At 39.8% G+C, this 24,365-nt stretch overlaps 2 protein-coding genes across 3 annotated transcripts in view; one reads left to right on the forward strand and one right to left on the reverse strand.

Annotated features, from left to right (window-relative positions):
• Positions 1-12,419: 12,419 nt before the first annotated feature.
• Positions 12,420-23,871, reverse strand: LOC134804195 (uncharacterized). Of its 2 annotated transcripts, none has more exons than XM_063777140.1 (11): positions 23,541-23,871; positions 19,818-20,030; positions 18,544-18,837; positions 17,615-17,760; positions 16,951-17,046; positions 16,116-16,198; positions 15,835-16,030; positions 15,578-15,745; positions 15,396-15,517; positions 14,407-15,316; positions 12,420-13,697 (listed from the first exon to the last, which is right to left on the reverse strand). In XM_063777140.1, the coding sequence occupies exons 1-11, from the start codon at positions 23,554-23,556 to the stop codon at positions 13,326-13,328; spliced, it is 2,616 nt and encodes an 871-aa protein (XP_063633210.1). In that variant the 5' UTR covers positions 23,557-23,871; the 3' UTR covers positions 12,420-13,325. The 2 variants fall into 2 exon arrangements, with proteins under 2 accessions (XP_063633210.1, XP_063633211.1); XM_063777141.1 differs by having other exon boundaries at positions 15,396-15,505; positions 23,541-23,865.
• LOC134804224 (1-acyl-sn-glycerol-3-phosphate acyltransferase alpha) overlaps positions 23,247-24,365 on the forward strand; it is a 40,930-nt gene continuing 39,811 nt past the window's right edge. The window contains exon 1 of the mRNA XM_063777192.1: positions 23,247-23,375. The gene's annotated coding sequence lies outside the window, so the exon portion shown is untranslated. The remainder of the gene's footprint in view (positions 23,376-24,365) is intronic.

Consider the following 24,365-nt stretch of genomic DNA (forward strand, 5'->3'; position numbering starts at 1 on the left):
TTTACGTCATGATTGTCAAACGAGAATAATGAACGAATGGAGTCCCTTTGATACATTTTAATAGGTATTACTGTACAGAAAAACCAAAGTAATAAATGAAACAAATTTAATTTGATCGGGAGTTCAAATAAAATTAATTCATGGTAACAACCCGTGTAAGTTATCATAAAACAAATTTATTTTTAATAAGTAAGTATACGTCTTTAAATACTATTTTCCTTGAAATAAATTCAACTTATTAAATAACTGTGTATTTTAGATCTACATAATACTCTTCGCACTTTCGTTCTTTGCAATATAGTGCACGGGGACATTTAGGTCGCTACTGGTACTGATTGGTTACGGTCTTTATCAAAAAAATCCTGTGGTTGTCACTGTGTTCAGACAGGTTTAGCATTTACAGTTAGTCGATGGAAGCCCTTATTGGTCGTGTGTATGTCGGAAACAGGGAAATGGGCCGAATTGACAAGTGCCGTTTTGCCTTATTTAAAACTGCATCACCCCTATCTCTTGCTATAATAGCAGTCCATGCACTGTGCACGTCGCATAAGTTTTCTTGGAAATCTTGAATTTAAACATAATATCCGTACACGGCGGGAAGAAGTTGATAACTCAAGATATTCTAGTGAAGAATAATGAACTTAAAATTAAATTACATAAGGTTCAAATTTCTTCAATTTTTCCCCGCGACATATCAACTTCTTCCCGCCGTGTACGGATATTATATCTTACGAATTCCATAAAAATAAAAAAGTTATGACCTCACATCGACTTATTAGATTTTTGTTCCTTGACATCCCTTCTTTGGTACTAACAAAATAATTTATTCGAAACCATGAAATTACCACTAGCAGGAGATCTAAGGTCCACCACCTTGCATTTTGGAGACAAAGCAAACCGCTTGGAACAGGTGTTCCTGGGGGTGATCTGAGCTGATTAAGGCCGGTTGCCAAGAGGTTCCCCCCAGCAGGTGGGCAGGGGAGAGGGGGTAAAAGTGCCTCCGGCGCGCCTCACTCTAAGCTCTATAACTGCATACATCTCGCAACTATATCAAGTTTGGTGTCTTTTTCGTGTAATTCGAGGATGAAGAATTCATTTCTGTGACTAAATTTTCACTCACCCATACAAAAAATTCGAGAAATTCAAAATACAAAAAAACCTTTTAATTTTTTTTTTCGTAAATTCTCTAAAAAATTTAAACTATGAGGATTTGCTCTAGAAAAAAAATACCTGTGAATAGCCCAGTTATCCTACTATACAGAATAGTAAACTTGTCAAACATTTTTTTTCATAACTCTGTTAAAAAAAATGTTTTGTGTCGCGCGGCGTACCTGCATTGTAAGAGCGGTATGCAGCGTTTAGGATTTTTAAGTATGTTTAGATGATTTCTGATAAGGTAGCACTGGTGGCCTAGCGGTAAGAGCGTGCGACTTTCAATCTGGAGGTCGCGGGTTCGAACCCCGGCTCGTACCAATGAGTTTTTCGGAACTCATGTACGAAATATCATTTGATATTTACCAGTCGCTTTTCGGTGAAGGAAAACATCGTGAGGAAACCGGACTAATCCCAATAAGGCCTAGTTTATCCTCTGGGTTGGAAGGTCAGATGGCAGTCGCTTTCGTAAAGACTAGTGCCTACGCCAATTCTTGGGATTAGTTGCCAAGCGGACCCCAGGCTCCCATGAGCCGTGGCAAAATGCCGGGACAACGCGAGGAAGATGATGATGAGATGATTTCTGATAAGTTGTTATTCTTCTGGTTGTAGATTACATTAATAAATTACCTCTGGACGTGATATATATACAAATATAAATTAAATATATAAATAAAGATGTTGGGAAAACTTTCGCCAACAGAGTTAAGTATTATGAATGTGATAAAATTAACATTATTATTTGTATGTCTTTTCCATATTTCGGGACCATGGGGTCCCGGACCTTTGGGAGGCGTACGTGGGGACGAAGCCAACAGCGCAGAGGCCCTTTAAGGCACGTTAATCTAAAAGCAAGGGATCCATGTGGTGGATACTATCCCCGAACGCACAATGTGATACAGACCGGAGAAGGTCCCCGCCAGGTGCAAAGACTATTGCAGTGCCGCACTTTTGTGCTGCGATGGGAACTAAGGTCATGGGCTATAGATTTGAAAGTTGGATGGACTGGATAATGGGCTATGGGAGAGACTAGCGGACACCTGCCGCGACAATCAGTCTCAAAATTGTAAATGACAGGTGGTGACTCGCCAACTCATTGAGTGGGCCCCGCAATGGCCGCACGCACAGTGCGACAACAGGGCAACACTTTGGAGTGGCTGTGAGGTTGTCGAGAGGTGAGTCTGCGGTAGCCAGATCCCGGTAATCTGTTCAGCAGGCCGCCGGCGTTATGACATTTTACACTTCCAACCTGGAGCATAGGTCCCGCTCTTGCGACTCTATTCTGGCCGGCCAATCAAGGCAAGCACAGAGGCAAGGGCCAGATGACAGGGTCCTCTGGAATAGGGGTCCGCGGAGTCGTCACTCACCGTCAGCTCGCCACAAGCTGCCCCCGCGGGACATTATTATTATTATTGTGGTGTTGTGGGCCTTTGAGTGTCGCATTGACCAGCATTGATATATTGTGACGGCCCTTTAAGTTCATTACTAATGCCCGTTGCATCCAGAAAGTTCCAGATTCTTTGGGCCGTAATGTTTTGTACCTCATAGGGTTGCACTACGTGTCGCCCTAGGTAGGTACTTCTTTTTGACATTAGTAGTCCACAAGAACAGAGAATGTGCATTGCAGTCTCCTCTGACTCCTGACAGAACCTGCATGTCGCATCTTGTTTCTTGCCAATTTGAAACATATGTTTGTTCAACTTGCAGTGTCCAGTCAGTATTCTGGTCACCGCGCAGGTTTTGTGCCTTTTGAGTCTTAAAAGCTCCTTAGCAGTTTTGCTGTTGAGCCCTTTGATCAGAGCTTTCGAGTGTTCTTGTCCTTTAACGAACTTCCACCAATCGATTGCTTTCGTTTTTTCTAAGTTGCTGAGCAGAGAATATGCATCCCGTTTTGTGCTTCCACAGAAGGGTTCTGGGCCGACCAGGGGTGTGTCTGCGCCTTTTCTAGCAAGTTCGTCCGCTTCTTCGTTTCCGTTAATGTCGGAGTGCCCTGGTACCCATCTAAGTGTAACTTTGTTGGAGTAAGCCAGTGCATTTAGGTTTGTTTTACAGTTCTGGACTAGTTTTGAGTTTGACTCAAGGGATTCTAGTGCCAGCGGAGCAGCCTGGCTGTCTGAGTTGATGTAGATAAGCTGGTATCTTTCTATCCAGGTTGATCTCCGCACATTTGTTGATGGCGAAGACTTCTGCCTGTAAGATTGAGGCCAGTGTGCCCATGCTGATGCTAGCTCTGAGCTTAGATCTCTCACCATAGATCCCACATCCTACATCATTGCCTTTCTTGGAAGCATCTGTATACCAGATGTGGCTTCCCTCTTCGACGTACATTTGGTTGTTGATCCATTTGTCTCTAGGAGGTATTTCTACTGTGTACAGTTTGGTGAGATGACATTCGGTGTGCGTGTCATCAGTGGGCATGCTAAGGGCTCTATTCGCAAAAACCCAGTCCTTTAGATTGGTTAATGCCTGAGACTGGTTAATGCATTTTGGCCTGTTTAGCGTACATATTCTGTAGACGCACTGCTTGGCCTCCTTTTGCACCTGCAAGTGGAGTGGTATGATGTCCAGCAGTGCATCTAGGGCCGCTCCCGGTGTCGAGGAGTAGGCGCCTGTTACTGTTAGAGTGTCTATTGCTGTCTTTTGGCTGGTTTTGTTACACCAGACTGCGGAGGTGTAGGTGACAATTGGCCTCACTACCGCTGTGTATAACCACATAGCAAAATTGCTAAATGCAAATGGATCTTAAGCCCCATCTTGCTTCTGCCATTCGACAGCATGACCAGATGGCCATTTTTGCTTTTTGTATAATGTTTCTCAGATGAGGGTTCCAAGTTAACTTTTGGTCAAAGGTGACTCCTAGATACTTGACCTCTGCCGAGAACGGTATTATTTGTCCATTAAGTCTTGGTTTTGTGAGTTTATCGAGCTTCCGTTTCCTTGTGAATGGTTAAATGGCTATTACAGTCTTGCTCGGATTAATGGACAAGTCATTTTCTCTACACCATTTGAATATTGTGTTTAGAGCTTGTCGTGTATAGCTAGTTTTTAATCATACATGTTTAGTTTTAATCGTTCTTATATTATGTTAATCTACTTTTTTGGGTTTATTTTATTATGTAACTTGTGTCCATTTTTTATTGATTTTATTATGTTATGTGTATAATTTTAAGTGTAAATTGTTCCCCAATAAATTGCATACCCTTTTCCCTTAATTACGAACAATATGTAATAGACTAAGCTTATTGGATGAATAAAACAATTTCTCACTCTGCACGTAACACCCACGCCTTGAGTAGGCGTGGCCTAGAGTACCCACGGTGGGGATCGCGCCGAGCGCGCCTATATATACGCGCCCACCCTGGGTGCTTGTCACTCACTCATCAATAGCCACAGAGGCACCAGCCTCCCAACACTCTCCAAGTTTTCTTAAACATACATATGTGTTTTTATTAAACTCCAACTACACTCCCGGTAATGGTGGTAGCGGTATCAAGAAGGTAATCTGCAGCAGCCAGCCAGCGCGTTCCAGCCGTCGTGTACGAGTTCCTGACTTCGGAATCTGCGAGCCCCACAGTAACTACGCTCGACAGAGCTCCTTGCATTAGGTTGGATATTGTGTTGAGGCAAGGGCCTTTGACGATGACTACAAGGTCGTCGGCATATCCTTGTGTATCAAAGTCTTGGCCTGACATGATTGCAAGAAGTTGTTCCACTGTTAGGGTCCATAATAGTGGGGATAAAACGCCTCCTTGTAGGCACCCTTTAGTGGTATAAAATTCATGCTCTATATATAGTATTGATGGTCAGAGTGGCTACTCTGTTCGAGAGCATGCTATGTACCCATCTGGTGGTTTCGTTTACTCCCTTTGATTTCATACCATTGAGTATGGTCTCTGTGGGCGTATTGTCGAAAGCACCTTCAACATCAAGGAACGCACATAGAGCGGTTTGCTTTTCCTCTAGGGTTTTCTGCACCTTGTCAACCTGGTTGAAAATTATTTCGGCGACACGGCGGTTTTCAGTTGTGTCGCATGTTCCGGTGTAGGATTTGGTCTATGTTTGGGGACAGATTATAGCCCCTCAGCAACAGCCACCATGCCCTGCTGACTGGGGCTGGTCCAAACAACATGGTTATTGGGAGCCCATATGGACAAGCCTACCTGCGGCGGCTGCTGCTTGTTTAGAGCTTATTCGTTGCCGCTGCAAAACAAAATGCGCAGGGAGGTGCAACTGCGTTAAAAAAAAAACCTAAAATGCACAGTCTCATGGGCATGTAATGGCAATTACGAACAATATATATCTTATTTTAACCCGCATTTTTTGTCAAACATCTCCTATGTTAATTTTATCACATTTATAATACTTAACTCTATTAGCGAAAGTTTTCCCAACATCTTTATTTATATATTAAATTTATATTTGTATATATATCACGTCCAGAAGTAATTTATTAATGTAATCTACCACCAGAAGAATAACAACTTATCAGAAATCATCTAAACATACTTAAAAATCCTAAACGTTGCATACCACTCTTACAATGCAGGTACGCCGCGCGACACAAAACATTTTTTTTAACAGCGTTATGAAAAAAAATGTTTGACAAGTTTACTGTTCTGTATAGTAGGAGAACTGGGCTATTCACAGGTATTTTTTTTCTAGAGCAAATCCTCATAGTATACATTTTATAGAGAATTTTCGAAAAAAAAATCTAGTTTTTTTTTTAATTTTGAATTTTTCGAATTTTTTGTATGGGTGAGTGAAAATTTAGTCACAGAAATGAATTCTTCATCCTCGAATTATACGAAAATGATACCAAACTTGATATAGTTGCGAGATGTATGCAGATATAAAGCTTAGAGTGAGGAGCGCCGGAGGCACTTTTACCCCCCCTCCCCTGCCCACCTACTGGGGGGAACCTCTTGGCAACCGGGCTAAATCAGCTCAGGTCACCCCCAGGAACACCTGTTCCAAGCGGTTTGCTTTGTCTCCAAAATGCAAGGTCCCCTTAGAAAACGGGACCTTAGATCTCCTGCTACACCAGATTACATAAATTATGTAATGCTATCCAAAGAACTAGCCGAAAGAAATACATTCTATGCTTTTTCCTTGATTTATCATTGTTATTTTTGCATTTTTTTACTACCATTTTACGACATCGTTGACAACTTCACATTTGAGCGGTCCATACAAGACTAAAGGAAAAAGTAACGTGTGATCTGTTTTAACGTTACTTTTGCGGCTGATTGGGTATCCAGTTCTTATTCTATATCAATGGTGGTCGGCTTAAAACATAATTTTTTTTAGATAGTTCGCAGGGAACGGCCCGCTATCTCGCTATCCCTTATAGAGGGTTTTGTAAGCCCCCATTCGCACGACAGCTTTTTCATCTCGCGTTAAAAAAGCGCTTGAATCTGTCCGCACTCTAAATTCGATTTAACGACCAAGGTTTAAAGTCGAAAATCCAACAACGCTTGATAAAAAGCGCCACCGCTGTCGTGTGAATACATACATGGTTATCCATTTGTGTCATTCAAACGCTTTTTTAACGCGCGTTGAAAAAGCTGCCGTGCGTACGGGGCCTAAGGGTTTTGCATAAGGCTTAACTCACTATAGTAGTATACCCTATAATGGACACGGAACCAGTAATGGGACAAAAAAACACAATTCCTCTAAAATAAGTATATAAAAGTAGTTTATAAACACTGGATATATTTTTATCATAAATAAGAGTCCTAGAGCTGATTATGTTTGAATTTTTATTAAATTCGGTTATTTTTTAAGAAATGTGCGTCAACCCAAAAGTTGTCGTGCCACTGAAAAAAAATATCACTAAAAATTCTTAACAACTTCGCTAAGAGAGGTGAGTTAATTTATTAAATTTTAATTAATTAATACTTGATGAAAACTAGAATGTGTTTTGTTAATTGCATTTACCATGAGATAAGGTATACAACACACTATGTTGTGACTCCACAGATGTAAAAAAAATAGTGGTATTTGGCCCAATCCCATTATAGGAGCTGTAAAACTGCATACCTCCTATGATGGGACAATTGACATAATGATGCTTGCCATGCCATAATTTCATGTTTTAAACAATACAGAAGTAAAATGTAGTTACGAAATATGTCAACCAGGAGGTATTCTCGGACTTAGGACAAATTAATATCGTTTTTCCAAACTTTTATTTAACTTGCCTTGTTAGTTAGTGTGGGTCAAATCTTGGTAGCTGAATTTGACCCACTTTTCGATTTCCGATTCAGTTGAAATTTTGTGTAAGTTCGTAATTAAGTATGCAAATCGGATGATAATGCAATATTATGATAACATGGACTTGATCTGATGATGTAGACAGGAGGTGGCCATGGGAACTTTATCGCAATAAACCCTAACTAATTGTGTTTGGGTATATTAGAATTGTCTCGATGAATCTAATACAATAATAATTGGCTGTGGAAAGAAAAATACATTCAGCGATAAAAGCTTATACCAAAAATTGATTTTTTTGCCATAACTTATTCCCCATTTCAAAATTTTATACTGATAGAGCAATGTCCATTATAGGGGGCCCATTACTAGATCCACGTCCATTACCGGGGGCCCATTACTGGAGCTTTGGTGTCCATGACTGGAGAAAAAAAGCATAGTTTTAATTTGTTAATTATGTGGAAACTCATTGCAGTATCTTTGATAAAACACGCCTAAAACATGAAAGGCGGATAGGAGTTTCATCTTTTAACACGCTAAGCGGAAGACCATTTACATGTACAAGGGAAATATCATAAATACTCCAAATTTCCTCTTAAATGTCCCATGACTGGTGCTGTTACTATATACCCTTTGCCAGACGAAACCCTTTCATTTTGCTTTTAAAGCCCTTATATAAAGCTAACGCATTTGAGTAATCGGTAGCCCAATACCCTTACAAAACCCTTATCATCCCCTTACCAACACCTTGCATATCGCTTATAAGGGTTAGCCTTATAAAGGGTTTCCCTTTAAGCATATAAGGGTGCTAATTTAAATCGTCTACCTTGTTCATAAAGCACACATTACTTCGAATCCGAGCGATCGCCGGCGGGGTGACTACAGTGAATGGGTGACTAGCGTAGATATTACTTATATACTAATCATGTCTCTTTCACGCAAGGCTGAACTACGACATTACTAAAGGGAAAGCTTTATAAAAAGCGCTTAATGATAAGAGTAACTCTTATTAAGGGATTGCAAGGCATATAGGTAAGCTTTTTGGAGTAGTCAAATGGCTTGCAGTTCAAACTGGAAAGTCTTTCAATGTGTTAGCCGTGTTTAAGGGACGCCAATTGAAAGGCTTTTATCGCGGAAAAGTTTGTCCGGTCCTTGGCTTCGCTCTACATGTTGTGTGTTAATCATTTGCAATTTGAAGGGTTCCCTCGATTTTCTTGTTCCTTTATCAAATCGCTTTATAGAGTTTAGAGTCAGAGCGGAAAGATAAAAGTCGTGGAATGTATGGGGCCCAATACATTCCACGACTCTTCTCTTTCCGAACAGTCTTTTTTTAATTTACACTCTTCTCTTGAGTAATACCAAGCATTCGTGGCCGTTATTGAATCACTAGCTTTTGCCCGCGACTTCGTCAGCGTGGAATTATTAATTTAGGTAGGTAGCTATTATTTTATTCAATCTGCGTTTTGTTGATTCCCCATACAAACTTCAACCCCCCTTTTCACCCCCTTAAAGGGTGATTTCTTGAATGAAAACTGCCCTTTGTCCTTCCCCGGGACTCAAACTAACTCTATACCAAATTTCAACTAAATCGTGCACCAGCTCCGGTGCTACACCGCGCGGGCGGGGCAGTTCCTATTGACAAAGTTTGTTGTGCAGTTGTTGTTAAGTCCCCATACAAAAATTCACCCCTTTAAGGGATGATTTCTGAGATAAAAACTATCCTATCTCCTTCCTCGGGACTCAAACAATCTCTATACCAAATTTGATCTAAATCGGTTCAGCGGTTCAAGCGTGAAGAGGTACCTAACAGACAGACAGACAGACAGACTTCCTTTTATAGATAATATTAAATAGTATGCATTTAGTTTATTTCAGCGCCACCTAGCGTCGAGTAGAATAAGAACGTCTTAGTTTCATATGTAGGTATATTATACTTACACTAGATGGCGTGGACAATTATAGTGGTAACAGACTGTCGCACCGCACCAAGGTCATAGTGCGACGCACCCATAAGTAAGAGCGAGAAAGCGTTATCTCTTTCTCGCTCTTATTTATCGATGCGTCGCACAATGACCTTGGTGCGGTGCGATAGTGTCTTACGGCCTTTAAGCCCCCCATTCACACTCCTACCTTGTAGTCCGCCTCGTTGGGTAGGATTGTGCCTCGTCCTACCGTTTAGCCGTTTGTAGGACGGCTCGTAGTCCGCAACCCCCATACACAATCCTACCCAACGAGGCGGACTACAAGGTAGGAGGAGGGCTTTAGAGGCAACTCCGGGTTTAGCCGTTTGTAGGACGGCTCGAATGGGGTGTGAATGGGGGGCTTTATAAGCACTAGTCCCACCATAGAAATAAAAGGCTGGAGTCCACTAGACTCGCCGAAGCGAATCGAATCTCAATAATTCGCCTCCTTTATTTTCTATGCAACTGCGTCCCTTGGATCGTCCATCGTCAATCTCGGAGTAATTGTTAATTACTCCGAGTCGTCAATGGACGCAGTTGCATAGAAAATATAGGAGGCGAATTATTGCGATTCGATTCGATTCGCCTCGGCGATTCTAGTGGACTCCAGCCCAAAGAATATAATACTCACTCCAGCCTAAGTACGGCTACATACGTAACGATTAAACTGTGCAGTCCGATTTGCGCAGTTTTATCTGCCGTGTGTATGACAAATCGTTGTCGATTATCGTAACGATTTGTCATACACACGGTAGATAAAACTGCGCAAAGGGGGGATGGTAATTATTAGCTATTTACTTAAATTAATACTTACTTAACTATTTATTTTATAATTACAAAAAAAATATGTTTGAGATTCTCAAAATGAGCTCTTTCATTTGATATGTAACAAGATATAGTTTGAAAAACATTATTTTTTAATTTTCCTCCATGTTTAAAATTCATTTGTTTACTTAAAAATGTCAGTCTTTGGGTCACGAATTTATATATGTGTACCAAATTTCAGCTTAATTGGTCCAGTACTTTTGAAGAAAATGGGTTATGACAGACGGACAGACAGACAGACGCACGAGTGAACCTATAAGGGTTCCGTTTTGAGTCATACTTTTCAAATTATAAACGAAAAAATAAAAACAAGGAACCTTAGAATCTATCTTTTTAAATATTGATCCCTGCGAAAAGTGCTGAATCTTTTTTTTTGAAAATTTTGTGTAGATTATTAACGCTCAACAACATTTTTTTAAATTGGCCGCCATTTACGAGTTATTTACGAAAAGCTAAAAAAAGGGAGCTTGGAAGTGTTTATAATTAACTTTCCCGCGTTAATATCTCTTTGAATATTGATCCTAGCTAAAAATTTTATTCTACAGAATCTTTCTTGTAGGCAATTTTATGCAGATTACTTATGTATAGAACATTTTTTACCATGCGCCACCGTTTAAGAGTTATTTACGAAAAACTAAAAAAAGGGACGTTTAATATCAAATATCTCACTTCCTGTCAAGAATTCGATCGAGCAACCGGCAAATTCGGATTCAGCGGGGTCTAATTAGGTTAAAAAACCCGGTTGCAAAAAGTAATATGATTAGCCAGAGGAAATCGATTTTTACAAAAATATGACCAAATATTTTTTTTTTTTACAAAATGTATTTTGTTGTGTAAAACTATATTAATAGTTTAGTTTCGTTTTCAATGTAGGAAATAATTTTCAACGCTGAAAAAAAATTCAGTTATTCAGCCACCACTTTGTTTTTTATTTTTATTTTGGAAAATCAACCTCACAACCTGTTTTAGCGTGTAATTTCCTGTAATTTGATACCACACACCTTCGAGCAACACGGAAGGGAGGCGGCATTCGCACTATTTCCCCTCTGCCGAGGTACAAGATTAGCGCGTCAATCTAATCTAGCGCGGGTAATAAAACTAGTTGCACTTGGATTTTTCACTAGACCGAGTCCAGACGCGCGCGTGAACATTGCTGCACAAAAATGCCTGTTTTCTCGGTTTTTTGTTATAAAAAGAGGTCGGGGACATCAAATTTACAAAAAGAAAGTGTTACATTTCACATGTAATTTTGTTTTTTTACATATTATACGTTTAATTACATTCAAACACAATTATTATATTTTAGTCTCATGTAATTGTTGGATTTATCGATTTTGCTCACTCAGTACAAATTGCGGATCGGTCGAGCAACAAATCCGACTTCTCATCTCTCAGAATACAATAACATACTTCAACGAAAATGTGTTAGTGTGCGTGTTGTGACACTTGTCACTCGTCCGTACACAAAAAGAGATCGAGGTTTGCAAGATTTGTCTTTGACGTGTGTCATTTTCTATGTATTTGTGTCGTCATTACACATTGGATTTTGTATGTAAGTGTGTGAGAAGTGCGACTGTGTGCACTTTTCCCCCCGCGAAAAATGGCAGAAAGATTTGTACGGTGAGATATCGCTTGGGCCCCTCCCTTCCGATGTGTCGGAAGCCGGTGTTGCTCGAAGCCACACACGATTCTTAATATATTTTTTTATTTTTTAAATTTCAATAAATACGTTTTGTTCGCATATATTTTGATATATTTTTAGTATGTCAAAAAGATACACACAAAGTACTAAAAACATCAAACCCCGTCTTTGTGGGAATTATTTTGACTCCTCTAGTATCTCCATACAAAATAATACCGCTAAATATGTATGTCGTAGTATTTTGTATGCAGACGGCACCGCTAACCTAGGATACCAGAGCATTACTCTTGGTGAATGGTACTGCAGCGAACGTGCTCTAAATTGGATTGTATGTACCTATACCATCATAACACAGACGTGAGTATCAAGATTCAATTCAAATTAGGTGGTATCAATCAAGACATAATATAAGATAGTTTTGTCAATCATTACCATTATCATCATTCCACGAGCCTTTTCGAGTGTGTGTGGTGAAAATACTATTACTTATTATGTGCCGATACTTGCACTTGTACAGAGCATAATGAAATGATTATAGACCATAGTCCGGTTAATCCCAGTGTCATCATTTGTGGCAATATGTTTCGCTGGACCTGTTGTGGTATCATAATAAATAAAATAACCGTTATAGATTGGAATAATAATATATCACATTCCTTTATCTTACTGTACAACTAAATTAGGCTACAAACAAGCACTTAAATAATAGTACAATATGTAATGAACCTATAAGGAGCTGTTGACATGATTAGTCACGAATGGATCAACAATTAAATATCAGTTCAATCAAACAAAGAATTCATACTTACTAAAACATACATAAAAATAACCACAACACGGCTAAATAAAACAAACGTCTTCATTCCGATTCATTACCTCGGTGGAATTATGGGAACTGTAAAGTTTTCATGAAGCAAATTTATTATGTGATGATGTGATAAACGCGACAGTTTCTGTAGCGAATCGATATGTTAACTATTAAGATTTAATGTCCTGTAAGTACCTATGTATAGGTAGGTTGATAATAAAATTAATAAATGTGGCGGGATTGATTATAAGAATAACAATTATACTTGGAAATATTTAACCGGTTTGCTTTGGTTCTCTTTCCTTATAAACTACAAATATGTTTAAATAAGCATCTCTAGCATAGTATAACAGTACATTTTACTAGCTGTGACGCATAATGTGAACAGCACCCGATATGATAATTCATGTACATATAGTATTACAAACTATTACCGCGAGTCGATTGGGTGCGCTCGAGCGCTGTTTACATCTAGAAACGGAAATGGCAAATGGAGAACTATTTATTACACTTGTGATTTTGTTTAGCAAACCAACATGATTCATATGTTCACACGGCATCTCAGTCGGCTATAATAGTGATGCACTTTAGAATATATTTATTACGCTAGTTCTCGATATTTGAAGTAATTTCTACATATTTAGCCGTCACCAAATTGTTGGTGATCCATTTGCCACTGAAGTTCGGCTCAGTTCGTGTTCCGTCGGCTTGCGTCGCTAGAGCGCGCCTACGAAGCGTCCCACTCGATGAGGTATGCGGGCGGCGCGGCGGCGGACATCCTGCGCGCCAGCACGCGGAAGCGCTGGCCCGCGCGGAAGTACGACTGTACGCTGGACTTGAGCGCGGACAGCTCCTGCGCCTGTGTGTGCGCCGCGCCCGCCGCCTGCACCTTGTGCGGACTCAGCTGCAAACTTTTGACACTATTATGCACAGCGTTGGTGTTTGTGCAGCGCCGTGCATTTTCATAATAATTCTTTTCCTGCCGCTGTCTCAGTCTTCTTCCGTGAAACTTAACGCTAGCGTGCGCCGGCGGCGTCGGCTCGCCGCTCTCGTTCTGAACAGTCTTGGGATCGTCGGGCAGTGGGCATGACTTATTCATCTGAAATGTAAAAATGAAATACTTAAAGCTATGTGTATATCATCTTATAGCACAGACTCTGTGTTCATTTTGTCTGTTATAATCTGATTAGCCATCACCTTCGGCCCGGAAGACATAATAAGTATCAAACCCAATCAAATAAGAAGTTTCATCTCAGATTGAAAGACAATAAGCTAATACACCTTCATAAAGGTGTTCTAAAATCGTCTTAAATTACAGAAAATCTTGTGTCTGGGTCCGAGTCGGAAGTTATTCAAGATCAAAGATAACAAAAATAGTTGTTTCACTAAAAAGGTTTATATGGCTCCAATAGATATAAAATATAAGCTCAACCGTTTTTAAGATAGAGGGCGAAGAACGCCGCAGCTGGTCAGCCATACAGACTGTACTATACTTTTAACAGTCTACAACGATACGATTATAACAAAGTCAAGATCTCCATCATCAGGCCAACTCCATGTGATCATAATATTTCATTATCACTGGCTTTTCATAAGTATGTAAGTTTCAGATAAACCAGATACCAACAAGTGGTTGAAAAGTGGTTAGAAAATTTAAAACCTAGTTATAGTTGTTACATTCTAACACGGCAAGTTAAATAAAAGCTTGTAAAAAGGAGTCAATGCACAACTCATTTTAGGGTTCCGTCCCTCAAAAGGAAAAAAAACGGAACCCTTATATTATAGGATCACATAATGGAGGGACTTACCTGACTTTGCAGATATTTCCTCGGCCGCCTGTATTTTCTACGCTTCACCTCACCATTCGGGCCTATTACTATATCTTTTTCGCTAAGTTTTCTTTTCAACGGCCTCCCTACAGGGCCCGTCATTGGATTCAACTGAACCGGCAGTGAAAACCGGGCATGGAAGTGGTTCTGTCTTCCGTTTTGTTTATTGTGTGCATTCATAGAAGAGGTAAAGGGCGTTTTGGAAGTGTTCTGCATCAGGAACGGGTTATTTTTCCCCTGGAAGTCTTTCAGCGGCGGGATGATGGCGTCCAGCGTGCCCCTGCTCGAGGTCTCGTCGCCCGAGGACTCCATGTCGTGGTTGAAGTTGCTGTAGGGAGGCATCTTATCCATGTGCTGCAGGGACATGATTTTGGAATGTTCGATTATGTTCTTAGTGGATAACTTGGACACTTCTAGGTTCATAGTTGCTATTCTGGTGTTATTAGAGTTTATTGTTACGTTAGAAACAGATTTGCTTTCATTGACTTCACTCATTATATCTTTGGGTATTTTATTTAACTTAACCGAGCAAGGAACTAGCGACGTGTTAAGTGATGGCACGGGAGGGTCGTCGCAAGCCGGCTTGACTATCTCGTCATCATTCTCCGCGGCTTCGACTTTCGGGAACTTCTCTGTGGATATTTCATCTTTGGCATCGGATTGTCTAGCTGTACTAACTGGAGATGGGGACTGTTCGTCGTTTTCAATCTGTTTGATTGATTCATAGGAACTTGTGGAGTCGTTTTCAGAGTTTGAATTAGAATTAAGATTCTCGTGAAACCGCTTGCCCATCATCAGATTTAGCCAATGTCCGTCGACGGGCACGATCATTTGCTGGTGATTATTTTTATAGGAACTTTTCTCACTGTTACTACTAGACGGTTGCGTGCTGAAACAGAACAAAGAAGTGAGTTGGATGTATGGAGAAGCGAGTGTTGAATTGTTACAATCATACCGAGGGTCTCTACCTGTCGTCGGCGTGAGGCACAGTGGGCGAGGGCGGGGACCGCGGGAGGAACCGGAGGCGCGGCGCGTACTCTTTCACTATCTCGTCAGACAGCGGCTCCCCTTTCTTAACCTGCAAACAGGCCTTAGCATTTAGTTGGTGACGTAGTGTGGAGGGTTTATCGCACCAGTAGTGGGCACAGACCTGCTCGAGCGCGAATAGCTGGAAGGGCTGCGGCGGCGGCCGCCGGTCCCGCAGGCCCCAGATCGTGGCTCGTTTCTTCATCTCTCGCCCACACTTGAATTTCTTACGTGACGACGTTAACGCAGTTAGAATTTTCTCGCGCCGCTCATTAACCGGTGTTCTCCACATCTGAAGCGGATACAAAATAATAAATATAAACCCGGATGGGTCAATTGATTATACAAATTTCATAGTTAAGTGTATTCATAGCAACATACTTTCTCCGGTAACTGCAACGCATGCCAGTTGTCCATGATGTAAGGCATGATAACAGTGTCCAGATCGAAGTAATTGGGAGCATTGTAGGCAGTAAGATTGTACAGAGCCAGGTGGGCCAAGTCCAACCAACAAAGCTCCAATCTCCGCAGGTACTCCACGCCTCCGTTGCAGTTAGCACAAGCGAATATGTAAAGTCTGAAAATGTACATTTCATTATAGATCGACCGATATAACCAGGTTGGTAGTTTAATAAATTCCGATTTACACATAGATAACTTACTTATCACCAGCGTATAATGGATACTGCAAACTCGACACGCATCTTTGGTGAAACCAACGAGAACAGCGGCAACAAAACAACATCTGAAACGAGATATCCGTATGGACATTTTTTTATTACATTTTTTCATGTAATTGCGTCGAAATATCGGGAGCTCGAAAACAATACAAAACGGTCCATATCTCGGTCGATTTAAGTCTATGATCAGGTTAACAATCATAACATAACGCAAATGTGTTATGCCCAAGAAAAAATACACAGGCAGTCAAAGTTGATCTTTGATTGTATCTATACGAGTATAAGTATACTAATTGTGATGACAACTACAAAGATTTTAACTTGGAAATAACACAAACAAAGATATTTGAATATTAGAATATATTCATGGCTCCAACACATATGGTAATCAAAATCACAACATACTGATTCCAAAGGGTGATTGATTGTATGGAGATACTATAACTACATTTGTACAAGTAGCTACAGTCTTAACTGTCCATCGGTGGAATTTATACCTTTTGTAATAAGTTTTATCAATGGACAGTTAACAGTGTGGGCGATGGTACAGTCAGCGTCAAATATACTGTAGCAGACAAAGCAGCCAAATAGTTCGTCACGCCGTACTAAATATATGGCGTAACGAACTATTTGACCACTTTTGGAGCTATAATATATTTGATGTTGACTGTACAGTAAAACCAGATTCATAAGACTTTGAACTGGCCAAGCAATAAAACTGATTATTTAATAATATACATTTAGGTCCCAATGGAAAATGGCATGAAAGAATTTAAATGACTAATTTACTGTATTTGCAAAATTTGTAATAAATCACCTGCGCAAGCCAGTCACTTTTTTCCTCACAGTAGCAATGCACTTCACTCTGATCCTTGCCTGCTTCCGAAGCAGTCGACGAAGTTGTGGAGGCGGTCTGAAACCATTTGAAAGTCAATAAACAACAATAAATTATACATGAAACTTTTCTGAATAAAGTATTTCTCTCTAGACGTGCCAGTACAGTTAAGTTCCGGGAGTTAATTTACATACAACATTAATATTAACACATTCTACTGTCCAACGCAACGGAATTCTACTTGAGTCATCAATCTGCGATATGGATAAGTGATCGAAACACATTAAAAACATGAGAGTTTAAGCAAAAGTGTCATTAAAACAATACGAGGGAAAACATCTCTGTAAAAAAAGATTATTGACCCAGTTTTTATGGTCTTATCAACTGTGGGTTATTTGTAGTGCAGGGCTTCTGTCTCTTTACGCAATAACTAAATATAAATACAATTTGTTAGAAATAATGTTTTAACCTGCTTATTCAATTGGAACTACAACAAAAAGGCATTATTCGCGACTTTCACTGAACTCAAAAAACCAAAACATTAGCATCACTAAATTTGTCAGTGCTCGGAATATGATTGCAAATTGGATTGAAGACTTAGATATACATACGGACATCGTAGATTAAATCGTGGTTTTAAACATACATCACACGGTGGTGTCAGTTCTTGCTGCTGTCTCCGCTGTTGTCCTCCTTTAAATCTAAGCAAGTCGGAGCGTTTCAGAGCTCGGTTCTCGGCGGCAGCTACCCTGTATCTTTGGTCCACGCATCTCTTGCAGTGCCAAGACGCACCTGACGAACAGATATATATTATATGTATACATTTACATGTAAGTCATCGCCTACACTGTTAACTATACATTGGTAGACCTTATGCCTTCTGTAATAATATTAATAGATTACCAAAATACTGCTTTAAACTGAAATAGAGTTAGACTGAGGTAAGACTGCAACGATTTTAATAGCACACGCTGTGCAAGTGTTATGTATACGTCATAATTTCATACAAGTTTGATGTTAAAAATAACACTTGCACTGCATGTACTATCAAAATCGTTGCATACTTATATCAGTCTGACTCTACAAGTCTACATACATGTGTGCAAAAGGTTGAACTATGGTTTAATAAGCGCCGGGAATGTTATTAATTGGTTTCTACAGAAAAAAAATGTCTCTAGGTAAGGAAAAGGTCTACTTTGAGCATTTCTATTTATAAATTTCTAAGTCTCGGCAAAAACGTCGAGCAAATCTGTATGTGGAGAAAGTTGAGACTTGATTTTCTCCCTTGGTAAAAAATATATATTTTCATAAATATTCCTTCCATTTTAAGGGTTCTGTACCCAAAGGGTAAAAACGGGACCCAATTACTAAGACTCCACTGTCCGTCTGTCTGTCTGTCACCAGGCTGTATCTCATGATAGCTACAGTTGAAATTTTCACAGATGATATAGGTATATCTGTTGCCGCTATAACAACAAATACTAAAAAGTACAGAACCCTCGGTGGGCGAGTCCGACTCGCACTTATCCGGTTTTCTTTATGAAATATAGAGATGCAATGATATGTAGGTGTTACCGTTAATCCAAGCGTCAACCGGCGGCGTGTGGCACTTGGCATGGTAGCCACGACCGCACATGTCGCACGCGATTATTGCGTTGGCGGCGGGACTGGCGGCCGGGCCCTCGCGCCGCTTGCACACCACGCACATGATGCGCCCGTCGTCCGCCGGCGGCGCGCTCAGCAGCTTGAGCGACGACACCGGCGCCCACGCGCGCGTGTTGTCACCGAACTTGACCAGGCACCGCGCCACCCCCGTTCCCACTTCGCACGAGTCATTGTCGTTGCTTGTGCTGAGCTCGACAATAGTACCTAAACGAACGTACGAGATTATTATTATTATTGAAAACGCAAGGCTGGCAATTTCGGCAGATACATAAGCAAGTTTGCAGAAAGTAATGTAGAAACTACTCGTTTCCATTAACTAACTTAACACATTCACTGCCCCCGACGCACATGTGCGTTCTAGGCTTGTATCGGTCATGAACGAAGAACTGTTAGGATTGAAATCCCATAAAGGACCGAAAGGAACTAAATCTTTTTGCACGCTCTTATTCGGTCTTTAGGTCCTTTAGGTCAGTGGGATTGGTGAGCGCTTGACATGAGTGGAACAGAAAATAGACTGAACGAAATGGTTCACAATGACGCTGGCACGAGTGTGAACGAGATAAAAGAGTGACAAAGAGCCCTAAACCTGAAAATTATGAAGGAAAATCAAATTTATTATGTCAAGATTTTAATGTTTAAACGTGATTATAGTATCGTATAACTTGAATCGTAATTCAGTTGCCAAAGATTTAAAAAAATTACTGTAAAATCGATTCATATTCATTCCAGCTCTCAACGACCGAACTGAACTAAAGGAACTAAAAGACCGAACTAGTTCGTTTGACCGATTGACCGAGAGCGGAGCGCTCTCTGTAGTGACCGAGCAGGCACAAGCCTAGTGCGTTCACCGTCATACAAGTTTGTTCCTAGGCCACGCCCCCTGGCAGTGAATGCGTTAAGCACACCGCTTACGCAACATACGAAGTAGGTGTTGGATCTTTTAAGCTGTTCTCCGCGAACTCAGCTTTAATCACGCGGCAAAAGAGACTTTTTCCTTATTTATCCCTATTTGAAATCCCAGAGACTAAGCTTTTTGACTGAACCATACTTTTTCCACTCAGCCGGTACAACACCCTCTTTGCAAATTGATTTTAGCTCCACCCTCTCTTTTGTTGTTTTCCAGCTATGTGGCATTGATATCACTTGTTTCATATTCCGGAAATATTATAATGATCTTGACATACCTAAATAATATCTTCCGTCTTTATTCGGCACAAGGACGTCATCCCCACAATGGAAAGGGTTGGCATTACTTTTCTCCGTGTTGGTGGTAGAGTCTGGCATGGCATCCTGGGTTTCTTCTTCTTTTTTCTCATTCTTTTTGTTAGTACATGGCGAAATCGTTTTGTCAAAATCGCTCAGGAGTGCGTCGATCAGTGACAGTTGTGTTGAGACCTCTACAAGTATAAGAAAAATCTAATATCATTAAGAAATTGTAGCTGTAGAGTTAGACCAAGATAAGTCTGCAAGGATTTTGATAGCACATGCAGTGAAAGTTTCAAACTTCTATGAAATTATGACGTATAAATAACGTGTGCTCTCAAAATCATTGCAGACTTGTCTTGGTCTAACTCTATCACTCTTTTATGCCTGAAGTCACATAAAAGGTTTCTGATATTTTTAGATGTCTATTGAATTCACAATGCCTGAAGGCACATAATAGGTTTCTGATATTTTTAGATGTCCATTGAATTCACAATAATGCCGGTGCCACACTAACGCGAAACGCCGTTGATTATCGCGATAATCCCAGTGTGGCCGTGTGGAAAGTGTCAATTATCGCGATAATCAACGGCGTTTCCCGTTAGTGTGGCCCCGGCATAAATAAATAAATTATCACTACACCTTATAAAACAAAGTTCCCTGCCGCGTCTGTCTGTATGTTCGCGATAAACTCAAAAACAACTGAAAGGATTTTCATGCGCTTTTCACCTATCAATAGTGTGATTCTTGAGGAATGTTTAGGTGTATAATTTGTTAAGGTTATGTGTAAGCACAGTGACGCCAGGGCGGGTCGCTTGTTCAAAAAAATTAATTTTATACTTTAACTTATTCCGAAATCTCTACAAGTCTACATGTTGAATTACTAAATGGTCATGACTTGTATTATGGTTAGAGATGCAATGGATCGTTGTTTGGCCGGATACCGGATATACGGCCTGACCATCCGCCGAATATTCGGTATCCGGCCGCCGAATATTCGGCCGGCGGAACTATACCTTCATTTCGGTTTTTCAGGTGCGCATTGTGCAGGTTTGACCTGTTTCCTAGTGAACGTTCGCGCGGACTCATTTATAGGTTCGAAATGAGTGCGCGTGTAAGTCAGTTGAATGTTTAAATCATTTTAAAATAATAAACGAGTACGATTATGACCGTGACTGTTTCTTAAATCCAAATTGTTTACTCCGAAATCAAGCAATGTTACTATTCGGTATCTGGCCGAATAGTAGGTCACTATCCAGTATCCGGCCGATATTAAAATAATGGCCAGGTGGGCTGGGTATTAAAATAATGGCCGGATAGGAACCGAATATCCGGTGCATCTCTAATTATGAATCTGAAAATATTGATCCAGACAAAGTGTCAAATATATGTATACACTACCTTAATGGGCAATAAGGTTGTGTATACATATTTTTATTTTATTTTTGGCACTTTGTCTGATGGCCATTAATTAACTGCAACATTGATAACAGGCTGTGGTGAATACTACCCGGGACAAAGATTTCTACTTACTTGTTACATATCCATGGAGAAAGCATATGCAAAAATATAGTTTTAGCATGGAGAGTCACTAATACTGTACAGCATGTATTTGCAGTAAATTATGGAATATGTCATATGTGATTCTAAACATATTCAATATAATATTAGGGTTGTTCAAGAGTTTCCAATTGCCCTGAGGGTATTTATGCCATCCAAATATGAATGCCATTGTAAAACATGGAGCATTGTCAATGTGCTGTGGGGAAATGCATATTACACTATTGATTATAAGGTAATTAACCTTTTAACCGCTGACTGGCAACCACGAGACGGTAACAGAAAAAGAGGTAGACCAATTAAAAGGTGGATGGATGACATCAAGTCTATAGGGGGCACCACCTGGACCAGGAAAGCCATTTATACAAAGGAATGGAAACAGCTGGGAGAGGCCTAGGTGTCAGAAGACACGCTGAACACTAATCCATCCGGACAATATGGTGTGTTAGTATTTTAGTAAAATTTGTTTATAAATGTAATGTAATACTGTTTTAGTTTCGGCAATAAAGGCTATTATGATTATGAACCTTTTAACCGCCATATTCTGATCTAAAAGACATACAATATCCAGTCTGATAAATAAGACAAAACTTCCTGTGATTTTGTACCAGCGGCGACATGAGCATGCTCGATGAAAAATTCTAAGTGGTTAAAAGGTTAAGATACAGAATATAATAATTTTTTATAATCATAAAAGGTTCGGATTTTAGTTGTTTTATACAAATTACAAAGCACAGGATATTGTTGTAAGGGACTAAACTAAACCAATGTTTGTTACATTGTTTTATAAATAATTATAACATTGTTAAAAAGAAACTACCTATTAAATTCAATAATTAATAGATAAATAAATGTATAATTTATTACATGAAAATTCTTTACGTTGCACTAATACACCATGTAAGTTTTCAAGGGATCAGTGCAAATTATATTCCATCAAAAGTACCATTACACCTCAGTGTCATTGTCATTACAGTATAGGTTACTAGTAGCTAACCTACATTATATTACAGTTAATTTATTTTTAATTTTGGCCCCAAGTGCCACCAACCTGAAGGCCTGTCTCCATATTGCGCGGCAAACTATCGAACATTGGCTCGCGAGGCAGCCGCGCGCAATGGATACCGGGTTTGCTCGCGAGCCAACGCGATCTGATTGAGTGACTTAGGAGACAGGCCTTCATGTAAGTGGACATACAAGTTTTCAATAGTTTCAAGTTTACTGCAAACTCAATGAGACCCAATTTTTTAATGAAGCTCATATTAACTCTACAAAATAAGGAAACTGATGATAGGAAATATGTGAGGTAAACACATCATACACAAATTTTCCTTGTACTAATTAAATTAAGTAATGTTTATAAAAATATATAATGGACTAAATTGTGAATATTTTTAATTTTCTGAAGAATATGTAGTCTCCTTGAAATGAAAAGTGATGAAAAGCTAACTATGACAGGTTATATGCAAGCCTCAGCCTGACCACCAGTCAGTGGTAGTAGTTAGAATCAGAGCCAATTTTCCCTTTCCTAGACAAATACAAGATATTTACCACCTTACCCTGCTTGAGATAGCAATGCATATCACAGTACAATAGTAAAATTATCAGCAAAATTGAATTAAGTAAATAAAATCCACATTAGAACTTTTACAAGGATAACATGTATCTTATGTCACTTTTGACAAGCAAAAATTTGGAAATATGTATAATCTCATCTCAGTATCCATAGATTTTGAAAAGAAAAAGTGCCACTTTTATGTTGGAGGTAACAGTTTCTTACCTGTGATCTCTTTGATAGTATGGAAGATGACAAGTTACAAAAAGAATGCCTTTGTTGTCCGCCGTAATGTATACATATACAAACAATGCATTTTTTTGAAAAATTCGTGTAATGGGAATGTAAAGAGATTTTCATTTCAAAATTTTGCTTGTTGTAATGTGAACCACGCGCGCCAGGATTGGGATTGACGTTGGTTAAGGTATGTCTGCGGTATAATTATCACATATTAGAATTGCGCCAATTTGTAGAATAGACGAAAGTAGCTATAAGATATTCAGGGACAGTTGGGCGAACGAGTCCTTTACAGAGAATCTAGAATCTAATGATTGCCTAAATATTTTGATGTTAAAACAGAGGAACTCACCTGCGTTGATGTCCATTTCAATCACTAATTTACTTTAAGTAAAACCCGTTATCCAAACCCTTATTTCTCAAATATATGAACAAACATGAAAAGCATTGGCGCTGTTGCGGCCATTATTAAAGTCAAACGTTTCACCGATTTCCCGCGGTAACGAATTCTATCTAAATTATGCTATGAAAACTTAACTGAAAATATATTTGTTTAGTAGATAACGAACACTTTACTAATTGATCACTTAATCATACATGTTAAAGTATTTTAAAATGCATAAAATTGTATAAAATAACCCTCCAATTCTTAATGTTCGGTCCATAATCCATAGACAATTTGGTTGGCTACGCATACCACAGTAGGCATTCTGGTCAAAGACAAATATTTAGGGTTGCCAGATTATTTCACACAGTTCCGTTCGTGATTTTGTGGATTGTTGGGGAACAACAAATAAAGGGCTTATAATATTTTTACACTTATCCTGCCATCGAGCCTTAAAGCCGTAACAGACTATACATATGTATCGATAGTGTGTAAGGTGGTCGCCGTTGTGCGGTAAGGACTCAGTTATAAGTTAGAGCAAAAAGAGATATTTTGACCGCACCAAGATCGCGGCGCAGTGCGATAGTCTGTTACGGCTTTTACGGACTTAGCGGACCGGGGGGCCTACCGCGAATCACGTTCAACGTGACACTTAAGGCCGTAACACACTATCGCACCGCATCGCGACCTTGGTGCGTCGCACCCATAAGTTAGCCACCCATAAGAGCGAGGAAGAGATATCTGTTTCTTTAGGTACAAATTTACAAGTGCGACAGAGAGGTAACACTCGGA

This window comes from Cydia splendana, chromosome Z (genome assembly GCF_910591565.1).
Source record: "Cydia splendana chromosome Z, ilCydSple1.2, whole genome shotgun sequence".
Lineage (NCBI taxonomy): Eukaryota > Metazoa > Arthropoda > Insecta > Lepidoptera > Tortricidae > Cydia > Cydia splendana.